At 37.7% G+C, this 12,549-nt stretch overlaps 2 protein-coding genes across 2 annotated transcripts in view; both read left to right on the top strand.

The window, feature by feature from the left end:
* LOC102214794 (ras-specific guanine nucleotide-releasing factor 1-like) overlaps positions 1 to 7,601 on the top strand; it is a 29,360-nt gene extending 21,759 nt beyond the window's left edge. The window contains exons 17-27 of the mRNA XM_005733380.1: positions 949 to 1,119; positions 1,468 to 1,574; positions 1,712 to 1,824; positions 2,288 to 2,348; positions 2,448 to 2,554; positions 2,766 to 2,850; positions 2,949 to 3,146; positions 4,282 to 4,361; positions 4,437 to 4,554; positions 4,683 to 4,751; positions 5,871 to 7,601. Of these exons, the coding sequence (XP_005733437.1) occupies positions 949 to 1,119; positions 1,468 to 1,574; positions 1,712 to 1,824; positions 2,288 to 2,348; positions 2,448 to 2,554; positions 2,766 to 2,850; positions 2,949 to 3,146; positions 4,282 to 4,361; positions 4,437 to 4,554; positions 4,683 to 4,751; positions 5,871 to 5,963 (1,202 nt within the window). The 3' untranslated portion in view covers positions 5,964 to 7,601. The remainder of the gene's footprint in view (positions 1 to 948; positions 1,120 to 1,467; positions 1,575 to 1,711; positions 1,825 to 2,287; positions 2,349 to 2,447; positions 2,555 to 2,765; positions 2,851 to 2,948; positions 3,147 to 4,281; positions 4,362 to 4,436; positions 4,555 to 4,682; positions 4,752 to 5,870) is intronic.
* Positions 7,602 to 7,785: 184 nt separating this feature from the next.
* Positions 7,786 to 12,370, top strand: LOC102215451 (pro-cathepsin H-like). Its single transcript, XM_005733383.1, has 12 exons — positions 7,786 to 7,880; positions 8,750 to 8,781; positions 8,922 to 9,027; positions 9,297 to 9,367; positions 9,468 to 9,572; positions 10,277 to 10,363; positions 10,464 to 10,519; positions 10,640 to 10,721; positions 10,812 to 10,880; positions 11,176 to 11,282; positions 11,716 to 11,844; positions 11,930 to 12,370. Exons 1-12 carry the CDS (start codon positions 7,805 to 7,807, stop codon positions 11,997 to 11,999), a joined length of 990 nt encoding a protein of 329 aa, XP_005733440.1. The 5' UTR covers positions 7,786 to 7,804; the 3' UTR covers positions 12,000 to 12,370.
* The last annotated feature ends 179 nt before the right edge of the window (positions 12,371 to 12,549 follow it).

Here is a 12,549-nt window from a genome sequence, read left to right as displayed (position 1 = left end):
TTTTGTAGAGAGAATACGAGAGTGGAATTAATCTCCTCATCTATCAGTGAAAAATGTGTGTAAAATAATTTCTTTAATGCTTATGAAATGCTTAACTTTGCTTCTTCTTGGCTTGTGTCACCGATATGAAACTGTTGAAATGTTACAAAATGTTAAAATAGCTTTCATTATTACTTCCCATTTCATAGTTTGGGTTTGTCAATGTTTAAAAATGTGAAGTCAGAATCAAAGTCAGCATGAAATATTTTTACCACCCAGCAGTCAAGTTGTGTGAGACGTGTTTAAAGGCGGAGATGAGACGAGCAGGTAAATAAATATAGCCACAGCGGATTTATATCAAACTTTTTTTCTGGAAATGATAAGCGTAGCAATTGCCAAATAAGGTCTTGGTAAAAACCACCCACAGCCTCGTGGCCCTCCCCGTAGAACACAGAGAAGGAGCATCCACCCCATAGGTAGTCAGGCGCAATTCATTCCCAGTGTGTTCTCTTCCCACGGTGCTGGATACAAGGGAAGCCAGTGCCTCGTGTGAGTAGGTGGAAGGAAACCTTGTACCTTGGCAACGATGTGCGTGTTCTTCTATACCGCCCCCGGCTGAATGGGGGAGGGCAGGGAGGAAGGGAGGGAGTGAAGGAAGGAGGCAGAGAGGCAGACACAGTGGAGTGTACAATGTAACTGCAACAAGCTGCATGATGCATTGTGCTGCGTCTGTTTTAGCTCTCTGTTGCCCTCCGATGGTCAACAACTTAGTTTGATTATGCACATGCGGTACTGTGTGTACAGCATAAACAAATCACCTTTCAGCCTAATCTTTAAGAAGCTCAGAAAGGTCAACTGAAAGTGTTTTTGTAATGGTTGTCTTCCAAAGGAGGTGCCCTTCAACTCTTTTATGTCAATATTGATCTAAGTATGATTTCAAATTAAATTCATTTGCGTTCTTGTCTGCAGAGTTTTCTCTGTTTTCCTTCAACAATGGCATGGTGGTGTCATCTTGCCGGGAGCTGGACAACAACAGGAGTGCTCTTTCTGCTGCCTCAGCCTTTGCCATTGCTACCGCTGGTGCCAATGAAGGCACACCAACCAAGGAGAAGTATCGTCGTATGTCCCTTGCCAGCACAGGTCAGTTACAGAGCTACTACCTCTGTTTACTCCTAGCGACGCCTGTTGGCTACCTGGAAGCTTCCTTTGTTCTCTGCTGATGATCTGCTGGAGCCTACTCATTGAAACAGTCTCTAATCTAGTAATCTAGCCATACTGGATTATAAATCCATGCTTGTGTTTAGATATTGTTTAGATTTAACAGAGATCAGTTAATCAATATAATCAAGGTAGTGTCTTCCTCACTAGGGTGCACCCAGACAAGTCAGACAATAATAGGAGCCCCCTGGTGATTTTAAAAGAAAGATCATAAAATATTGATGGTATATAACACAAGTTTGTGCTTTAGGAGTTCACTTTTTATTCCAGGTTTCCCTACAGACCAGAGAAATGGGGACAAAGAGTTTGTTATCAGAAGAGCTGCCACAAACCGAGTCCTGAATGTGCTGCGTCACTGGGTCTCCAAACATTCGCAGGTGCAGTCCCCTTTTCTTTCTTTTTTCTTTTTCTTGTTTGGTTCTGTCTTTCTGTGCCCTCACAGGATAAAAAAACAACAAAAAAGCTCATAACACTTCAGTAATGACACTGTGGTTGTTCATTTGTGGATCCTCAGGACTTTGAGCTGAACACAGAGTTGAAGATGCGAGTAATTGGCTTCCTGGAGGAGGTGATGCATGACCCAGAGCTGCTTACACAGGAAAGAAAGGCAGCTGCCAACATTATCAGGTTGGTTTTCCGTTATCATTGCTTGATTGCTCTTACAGTCATGTATGACACAACTGTTTGTGAGCACCCAGTGGAAAAAAAAGCTTTCTGCAAGTGGATTTGCCAAGACAAAAACTTGTTTTCTGTAGTAACAACAGGAACCGGAGATACAATCCATCAGCCCAGAACTCGGCCTAAATTTTCAACTTTGTTTTACTGAGCGTCAGCCCCAGAAGTATTATCTGTTCCTCTGTGAAACACAGACTAGACTTTTAAATGGGTGCAACATCACAAAACAGGAGCTATCTAAAACACCTGTCCCTATAAAGTATTTGTGCAAAATATTATGAAGCCAAACTAAAAAGGAATAAAAACGAGAAATTAATAGCTCCTTAAGTGGGGTTTTTATATCAATGTTATAGAATTGTTTGGAAAAAAAACATCTATCAAAGATCATATAACAGTTATGTCTTCTTTGGTGTAGAACTCTAACCCAGGAGGATCCTGGAGACAACCAGGTCACCCTCGAAGAGATCACACAAATGGTGAGAAAAGACCACAAAAAAAGCCTTTTCAGAATAAAACCCTTCTTTTTCTTTGCTTTAGTTGTGGTAATACTTTTTTCTGCTTGTTGTTGTGGTCAGGCCTTGGAGGACTCTAAGACTGAACCATTCGAGAGCCATTCAGCCTTGGAGATAGCTGAGCAACTCACACTGCTGGACCACCTGGTCTTCAAGGCCATCCCATATGAGTAAGTACACACACATACAGTGCACACACATACAGTGCACACGCATACAGTCACACACTCAGGTGTGTATACAAGAACACAAACAAAGGTAAACAGATAAAAATTGTAGAGGTTAGAGTGGGAGGATAGAGAGAAGGACACACGTGACATGTTGAAATATTTTTCCCGTGATGTGTTTGTTCATTCTGTGTAAACATTTTGTTTTGTACAGGGAGTTCTTCGGTCAGGGCTGGATGAAGAACGACAAGAATGAGAGAACTCCATACATAATGACAACTACCAAGCATTTTAATGATGTAAGTATTAATCTAAAGATATTTAGATAGATATCTTAGGGCAAGATACGGAACATTTGTAGATATTATCAATGTGTATTTGTTTCTTTTCTTGCTAGATCAGTAACAAGATTGCCACAGAGATCCTGCAATGGGATGATGTCAACATGCGGGTGGCCGTGATTGAGAAATGGGTGGCAGTGGCCGACATCGGCCGCTGCCTCCACAACTACAATGCTGTGCTGGAGATCACATCGTCTCTCAATCGCAGCTCCATCTTTCGCCTCAAGAAGACCTGGCTCAAAGTTTCCAAGCAGGTATTAGAAATTTTTCATATGATCTTTCATAATTGGGGTGCCTCTGGAGGGTCTATTAACTGGAAGGTTGGTGGTACGATCCCTGGCTGCTTATTTATTCATTTATTTATTCATAATTTGATTATTGGTCGGCGTACCAAATATCCTTGGGCAAGATATTAACCCCAAGTTGCTCTCCCATGCCATGCATCCATCAGAGTATGAATGTGTATGACTGTTAGATAAAAAGTACTTACACAGAAAAAGGTAAGAAAAAAGCTGTGATTACCTCCATAGAATAAATATTTTAACTGACATTTTCTCTTGTTATATTTCCAATTGTCATGCTTATAGTACATTGAAGTACACAGGCACACAAATTCTGTTGGTTAAATAATATGCATGTTAGCGAGTATAAATGATAGTCGTCAGCTAGAACGTCACAAGTCTGCTGCTTCCTGGTTCCAGTGTTGTGAGGGGGGAAAATTGTGCCCTGGGAATAACAATTATTGGTTGGAGAAGGAGAGTAAGGCACGAGTATAGGGCATGGCAATTTATTTATTCATTTATTTATCATAATTTCATTATTGGTGGGGTTTTTTTTATGTGGGGCGAGTTGTAAATGTTTTAAACTAGTGGTATCTTCTAGAGTCCTGAGTGTAAAAGCAGAATGGTTCAGTCCAATTAGTGGAATATTCTGTGAGGTTATTTAAATCTGTCTGTTCCATTCGGTCAAAAAGGCTGTAGGATGGTGATGTGGAAGGTGTTTTGAATGACAGTTTGCATACTCCTGAAAGGTCATCTTGACTCTTTGGTTCTTGCGTTGGATGTCTTCCTCCATGGTCGCTCGACCAAGCTGACACAGGCCATTTACCATAAATAAAATAAAACGTCCTAATTAGTCAGAGATGCATAGAGAGATACTTAACATGTACACAGTTCATGAATGCAATGAACTAGCAGCTTCAGTATGTTGCCTTGATGAAACAAGGACTTTTTTTTAAGTTGAACAAAATGAATGAAAGTCAGGATGCTCTAAGAGAGTCTACTAATGGTAATTTCAAACAATCCTGTCATTGTCTTCTCCAGTTAATAAAGATTCCGATTAAATTTTGAGTTTGTGACAGTAACATTTTTCCCCTGATCTATGTTCTAGACAAAGACTGTGATTGACAAGTTACAGAAGCTGGTGTCATCAGAAGGCAGATTCAAAAACCTGAGAGAAGCTCTGAAGAAGTAAGTAAACCAACTTTTTACTTTTTTAAAAACGTTTTGTGTTAACTGGCTCTCTGACCTGCCTGGTGTCTTCAGCTGTGACCCCCCATGTGTCCCCTACCTGGGAATGTACCTGACTGACTTGGCCTTCATTGAGGAGGGAACGCCCAACTACACTGAAGACAACCTTGTCAACTTCTCCAAGATGAGAATGGTACAGAACATCTAACTTTAACCTTGTGCTGTTGTGTAAGGTGTTTTTCACATGCGTGTGATTCATCTATTTATTCTTCATGGTTGGACACGTTTGACTTTTATGTGATTTTCTGTCACTTTCTGCAGATATCTCACATTATCAGAGAGATACGACAATTTCAACAAACAGCTTACAAGATTGATTATCAACCAAAGGTGAAGTTACTGTTCATTTTCATTGTTTTGCAGCTTTCTATTTCTTGTCTGGATTTGTCAAGTATTGCTCTATGAGGCGTGCTCAAAACGTTCTAGGAACTGGCTGTTGCCAGACCATTTTCTTCGTACAATGCTTCTGTGCCTTTAGCTCTGCTGCTGTTTTTAGATCGTTTCCTGGAAGTCCTGTTTCAGTCTAACTCAAATTTTGTGTGGAGAACCATCACTGGTGATGAGACCTTTTTTTTTTATTCACATGGTTGTGCAGTGTGAAGTCATGCCCTAAGGTGAGACTGTCAACTGAGAGTATTGCTGTAACTACAGGAGGAGTCTGAGGGAGAACGCTGAGTGGAAACAAGTTGTGCAACAAGTTTTTTATTACTTCTTGACTGATATGGAAATCAAGTTGAAGGATCACTATTTTCTCAAGATCCAGCTAGTTTTAGAGAAACACGAGTGCAAGAAAGACAAACTGGACTTTCAGGCAATGATCTATGAGCAGCTTTGCTGAAATTCTGCAACTTTCGGATTAGCCGAAGTCTATTCATAGTCAGAAAGTTTTCCTTTGGTCTTATTTAATTTTTTTTGCCTTTTAAATAATGTGTCAAGTTGAAAAAAACTTATCAAAACTAGAAACTTTCTTCCTTTCAACGAGCTGATGTTCCAGCCAATGTTCTGTGTAATCATTACTACACCCATTCAGACAAAGCCTCATGACTGCATGTTTTTCCAAACTGTTCAAACAGCAGTCATCTTCTTGCTCTGTGGGCAGCTGTGCGTACCATCTACTATCATGATGAGTCCGATCTGATTTGGCCATCTTACACGTGTCTTTCAACTGAAAATAAGATAAAACGATGAAAATTAGTGAAACCTGTACACTTGCAGACACATTTTAGTGAATCCTAAGAATGCAACATTTATAATAGAAAGTGACTATAGCCTGGATTTGTGCCACAGTAACCAGCGTACTTTCTGACCAGTGCAGCTATTGTTTTAAAAGAACTCGCTCTCACACAACATTTCCTGCTTTAAATGTGTAGCCTAAGAAAAGGAAACCTTGGATAAACTGTGAATAACCCGCTCTCTCTGTGTCTTCCTTATTATTATTATTTTTTTTAGGTGACAAAGTACTTGCTCGACCGCAGTAATGTGCTGGATGAGGAGAGTCTGTATGAAGCATCCCTGAGAATCGAGCCCAAACCTTCATCATGAAGATGATCTCTCTCACTCTGCTTTCATATTGAGTGTACATAAACAATATATCAAAATGTATATTTACTATTATTTGTATTAGACAGAGTAGGCAGTGCCCTTTTAGTATATACTCCCCACGGACTCGTGTATATTCGTTATTAGAGACTGAGTGTAAGTCCAGAGAGGTTTATTTCTATAGTTACAGAGTATTTATATGTTATTTATTGTCTTAAATATCATGTTAACATTAAGTTATTTTTTAAATTCGTTTAGCCATATCCTAAAGGGAACGTGCACCACCAAATGGTTCTCATTCGCAAGAAACGTTGACATTTACCACATAAAGATTAACTCCCCCAAATCAAGAGAGAACCGAACACAACTGGAGTTATTTTTAAACAAGTTTCCATATAAATCTGTGTGATTCTTGAGGATTTTATTGTTTGATTTGAACTGAACAAGGCTGATAACAATATTTGCAATGATCACGAGGGACTTGCTGAATGTAAATATATTAAAATGCTACTGCAACAAAATTCAGGCAAGTAATAATATCAAAAATAGGATTTGATCTTATGAAAATCTTAATGATTAAAACCATCAGACTATCAAATCTGGATAACATTTTTCCTCTTTCAGTCCATCTTGTCCCACCTTAGAGAGGGTGGAAAAGTGAGACCGCTGCAGCGGCTGAAGCTGAATCATGTGCTCTGATGTTTTTATGTAGCCGCAGAGTAACAAGAGATTTGAAAGTGCTGGAGTCAACCTGACACCTGCCGATTCGCTGATAAGCTTGTTTGTTTCTTTGTTTGGAGAGATGGGTTTTTATGCTTTGCTTACTATCACATAATTCCCCTGGTGGGCAACATGATGTATATACAGTATAAGCACCGGGCAATGTATGTAGCAGATGTAACCAAGATTGAGCCACTTCAGGAAGTTAAATTCCCAGCTTTTACACTCAGACAGTGATAGCATAGTTGTTATGGTTAATCCTCTTTGGCCAGTGCATTATGGTTTTGCCTTAATCATGAAATGGATTATATTCCACAAAAGTATGTAAACTATTTTGTTCTACGATTTGCCGATAAAGCAGAAATATTTACTGTGTACAGTACTGTGTACAGGCAGTCTGATGCATTTCCTAACGTGCAATGTGTTAAAAAAAAAAACATATCCCTCGAAATGTGTTATCCTTATGATCGTTCAACTCTGTAATAACTTTTCTGTGTATGATACTTTAAAACAAATGTTGAAAACAACTTATAAGTGTAACACATTCTGTATCCTGTCTATTCCAATGTGTTAGCAGGAACTATACAGTAGTAATATTGTGCTTCTTCTTGAAATATTTATATGTATTTTTTACAGGCTTTGTATAGAAAAACATCTAAAGCTTAAGTGGCAGGCATGTACCACTTTGACGTGTTCAAATGGAATCTATACCTAGAACCGTATGTGTACTGTATTTAAACCCCACCCTTGCACATGAATCTTTACTCTCTAACAGGCACATCAAATGTTTGCAGTGAGCAATACCCAGTGATATGAGAATTATCTTTCAGTCTATTTCAAAAGCTTGAGTAGTATTTCCAGTTTTGTATAAAAGTGTATTCTTTCCTGATTACCTCTTGTTAATAAATCTATTCTTTCTCAGGGGGAGAAGTGTCTCACAGGCTGCACTGTTTGTTTTAACACTATGTTCTGAACTGGGTGCACTGGACCATAACCTTTACGACTGTTGCTTTGCTGGGGGAAATTCAAAGGGGGGTTTCAGTAGTAGGGGCTCTTAAGCAGTCATAAAAATAAGTCAAGTCATGTGATGCCCTTAAAGCTTGCTGTAATCTGCTGTGGAGAGTATGGCTCTGACTGTTGTGTGGTTTATTACTGCCATTTTTAGCTTCATCTATTTATCACCTTTAATTTCAGTCAAAGGTAAGTGTTTGCCAGGTTCTCAGCAGTTTATTGTTGTTTATTTTAAAACTTGACATTTCTTTCAGCAGCAGCAGCAGTTGCTAGAATTGAAATTCAGTTGCTTGAAATTGAAAAGGCAGAGAAAAGGGTGAAGCATTTTGTTAACAGTCCTTGGATCCTGTTAACAAAATGTTCAGTAACATACTGTAAAAGCAGTCATGCAGAAACCAACGTCTCCATTTTTTGTGGGATAAGTTTAATTTTGCTACTTTTCACTGAAGAGATGAAACTAATACTATTTTCCATTTTTCTAAAAGGTTTATGAAAGCATATTTCATATGAGCACTCTAAATGTTTTGTGCTCAATTTATGTGAAATTACAGCTGTCGAATGAAAATGACAGTTTGCTGATGTGCTCATGAGGAATGGATAACGTGCTTAAAATTTGTACTTAGGCATAGTAACCAGATTTTAATTCTACTTGGGTAGTTGTGCATGATTCAGATTGTAGTTTTCCTGCTGGTCCTCAGTGTAGCCCAGTAAGTAGTTGATCCTCTAAAACCTGCTGTTTTAGACAGGGGATTTTTTTAAACAGCAGCTGGGTGGGGCCAGAGATATTTGCCTGAGATGATCATATTAGGGATTTCTGCTCTCGCTAACACAGAGATCATACAGATCCAATGATGCTAATGATTTGAATGATGTTCATATAAGATTAGAAGAGTGTTGAGATGAGGATAAAGCCTAAGCTTTTGGCTCATAAGGGTTACTTGTACATACACCTCTGATGTTAATATTTCCAACAGCCTTTGTCTGTTAGAAATCAAGAAAAGCATAACAGGTCCATTTTATGTGTTACTTAATCCACTAAAATTTTTCTTTCCCATTAGAAGAATATGCTTTCAAGCAGTGGATTTCAGAGGTATGTGCATTTTTAAACTAATGAGATTTTGACCTTTATATTCTGATGCTTTTGGGGGGGTTTTGTATATAGTTAAACATAGTTAAAATTTTCTTTCCTTTGTTTCATTATGTCTGTTTTTATGTGGGGGTTTTGTGCAGCACAACAAAGTTTATGGCACTGAGGAATATCACCACAGACTCCATGTGTTCACTCAAAATAAGAGGACAGTTGATCAGCACAATGCTGGGAATCACTCCTTCACAAGTACAGTATAGTTCTGCTCCAATTTCTGCCTTAAAATATGCAATATACACTCACTGGATATTTTATTGGGTACACTTTACTAGTACCAGGTTGGATCTCCTTTGGCCTTCAGAACAACATTCGTTCTTGTTGCCATAGATTCAACAAAATGCTGCAAATGTTCCTCAAAGAATGAAGAACAAATAAATAAAATAAATAAAATTTACTGCTATAGAATGTTATAAAAATTATCATCCAGTTCTCACCCTGCTCTTCATGTTTTAATCTAGTGGGTCTGAACCAATTCTCAGACATGACATTTGAGGAATTCAAGAAATTCTACCTTTTCACGCAACCTTCGGTAAATTACCTAATTTTATAACACTTCACACAACAGGTGCTTATGTACAGAGTTTGTCTTTTATTTCCTTTAAAATCTTTTGATTTTTCGCATCTTTTAGACTTGCTCAGTCACTAAAGGCAGTCATGTCAAAAGGACAGGTCCTTATCCTGAGTTTGTAGACTGGAGGATGAAGGGCGACTTTGTGACTCCTGTGAAGAATCAGGTATCCTGATACGTTCTATAGCTCTTAAAGCCTTTATAGCCATATTCTCCTTTTGTTAAAGAAATATTGTGCAAAGTACAATATTTACAAAGTCGTACAAAGCCTGTATTTTATCATGCTTTCTTTGAGTTGCATTGAAGCACAAACCATGCTTTGCTAAAAACATTATGTCTTGTGTTTAATCTCCAGAAATATTTTGCTAAACCTTAAACATGTAGCACCTTTCCGAACAAATACACAGTGTCAGATTTTTTTATGTAATGAAAGGAGAGGAAAAAAATTTCGACATTTCTTTTTGCTTCAACATAAACAACTTTGCATTTAAGTTATTGCATGTAAGTTATAATATTTACCCTTTTTTGACTTTCATTTTTACAGTTATATTCTATGAGAAACATGTGATGGGACACATTTCATGACTAAAGTGATAAGTGAGAAACAAATAAAGATATATGTTTTCTACATGTGCAAATTTTTTTAAACAACATACCTCAGTCACAACCTCTGAGAGAATATATTCTGTAATATATGATATTATTAAATATTCCAAATAGAGAGTTTGATTTACAGATGGTTCCTTCTGTTTTCATTTACATTTTACAGCACCAAAAATTATCATGGTAAGCATTTAAATATTTGTGAAGTGCCTCTTTAACATAACTGCATTATCAGTTGCTTGAGTTGTGTCGTGTTTGTATCTTTAGGGTTTTTGTGGCAGCTGTTGGACCTTCTCCACCACTGGCTGTCTGGAGTCAGTGAATGCTATTGCTACTGGGAAACTAATACAACTGGTAAGAGTTTAGTATTATACACAAATATAGCTGGCAGAAGAAAAGTATCCACTGTTTCTGAGTATATATGATGAATGCTCTTTATTTATCTCTGTTTTAGTCGGAGCAGCAGCTGCTGGACTGTTCCAGAAATTTTAGCAACTATGGATGCTTTGGGTAGGAATCATGTTTGTCTGGCCTGTAACTATAACATGTGGGACATTTTATGTTATAGAAACAGCATAATAATGTAAGTATAGAATTTCAACCAATCAAAAGCTGTGTGGTTTATTGCAGTGGGCTCCCCAGTCAGGCATTCGAGTACATCAAATACAGCAAAGGTCTCATGAGAGAGGAGGATTATCCCTACAAAGCCTTTGTATTATTTTTGAGAGTAAAATCTTCATTTATTTATATTTTACATATGATAAAATATACAATAAAAAAAGTTTTATCTTTCCTGTTTTAGGAGGGAAAATGCCATTTTGAGCCTTCACTTGCAGCTGCGTTTGTCCGAGATGTTGTCAATATAACGAGTGTGAGTGTGTGAACAAATAAAATTGCACTGTGGATGAAATTGTACAATAAATGTGCCTTTGCATATGCTGGTTAACAAAATAACAGATCAATACAGTAAAATGTGTCTTTGTTGTTCCCCGTTGGGGGAAATAGAGTAACTGTTTTAAATAATCTGAAGCAGTTTGTCTGAAGCATGTTTTCTGGAAGTTTAATTTGTACTATTAAAAAAAGCAACTGTTTTATAGTAAATAGGGAACTCCTCATACATCGACCTGCTCAGGTACATGTTATAATTTGTGTATGCCCATTCACAGTATGATGAAAAGGCCATGGTCGATGCAGTGGCCCGGCTCAACCCTGTCACCTTTGGCTTTGACGTTACAGCTGATTTTAAGCACTACAAAGAAGGTGTTTACTCCAGGTGAGATCAGGACCTTGATAACTCAACAAGCGCTTATGCACATACTACTGTTCAAGAAGTAGAGCTGGTCTGGGATTTTAAGAGCAGACCAGAATATACTAGCCCCACTTTGTTTCTGTTACTTATACACTAATTTAGACAGACAAACAACATATTTTTACTATTTGGATAAAATCATTTGCAAAGAAGTATAAAACAATTGTTTTTAAGCCTCTGAAAACTACAAATGGGGGACTGTGTATAAAGAAGTGTCTCTATGATGACTGTCATAGTACTAGCTTGAAAAGATTAAAATATTTTATATGTTATGCATATAAGTCAGCTACACCACATATTTTGCAAATGTAGGATGTAATATAATATTGAAAGAGACAATCTGCCCACTCAACCTTCAAAAGACATGTGCTCTATTGATCTAGTTTTGTCTATTTAGCACCCAGTGTAAGAACACAACAGACAAAGTGAATCATGCAGTCCTGGCGGTGGGGTATGGCACTGAGAAGAACGACGTGCCGTATTGGATTGTGAAGAACTCTTGGGGCACAGCCTGGGGAAAGGATGGGTAAATATAGTCTGTGTGTATCCGAGCTTTATGACTTGTAACAGCTTGCAAGAATTGCTGATATCTCTCCTTTTTATTTCATCAGATATTTTTTGATCGAGCGTGGAAAAAACATGTGTGGACTGGCTGCCTGCTCTTCTTACCCGCTACCTTAAGCATCTGAATAAAAGGGCAACAAAGCGGAAACTCTTGAGCATGTGTGTATCGAAATGTATTTTATTCAGCCTAAAGGCCTGATGTCAACTTAGGGTTTCTAACATGTTTTCTGGAAGTTTAATTTCTAAACACCTTATTATGTTTTTTTTTTTAAATTAAAACTGAGACATTAAAATTTTGAGTGCTCCATGGAAACAATACAGGCCACATATTTCAACTCAAGACCCTGCAGGCCTTTGCAAATTACATGCCAAACTAAACAAATAAAGATTACATGTTGATTTTACAGCAGCATTTATTTTTATGCACCATTGTTGATTATAGAACATTTGTTGAGAATCTTATGAGGCCCAAAATCAGGACAATTAATCATATTTTAGGTTTTTGATTATCTATTTAATCTATTTCTGTATACTTTGCAAATAAAAAAGTTAATGTAATGTGTGTGTTTCCCTCATATATATATAGATTTTCTGTTTTATCCACTGACAAACGTTGGCAGTTTGTTTGTTAAACGTTAACCAGTTTGTGAATAAATAACCATGACTT

Source organism: Pundamilia nyererei, unplaced genomic scaffold (genome assembly GCF_000239375.1).
Source record: "Pundamilia nyererei isolate P.nyererei 1_Seehausen unplaced genomic scaffold, PunNye1.0 scaffold00051, whole genome shotgun sequence".
NCBI lineage: Eukaryota > Metazoa > Chordata > Actinopteri > Cichliformes > Cichlidae > Pundamilia > Pundamilia nyererei.
Note: the sequence above shows the minus strand (reverse complement) of the source record. Positions and strands in the feature narration are given on the sequence as shown.

Bases quoted from the DNA above. Each gene is read 5' to 3' on its own strand.
- LOC102215451 (XM_005733383.1), top strand. From the start codon at position 7,805: ATGGCTCTGACTGTTGTGTGGTTTATTACTGCCATTTTTAGCTTCATC. The intron at 9,028-9,296 runs GTACAGTATAGT...GTTTTAATCTAG, and splicing joins TGGGAATCACTCCTTCACAA to TGGGTCTGAACCAATTCTCA. The intron at 10,722-10,811 runs GTATTATTTTTG...TTCCTGTTTTAG, and splicing joins ATTATCCCTACAAAGCCTTT to GAGGGAAAATGCCATTTTGA.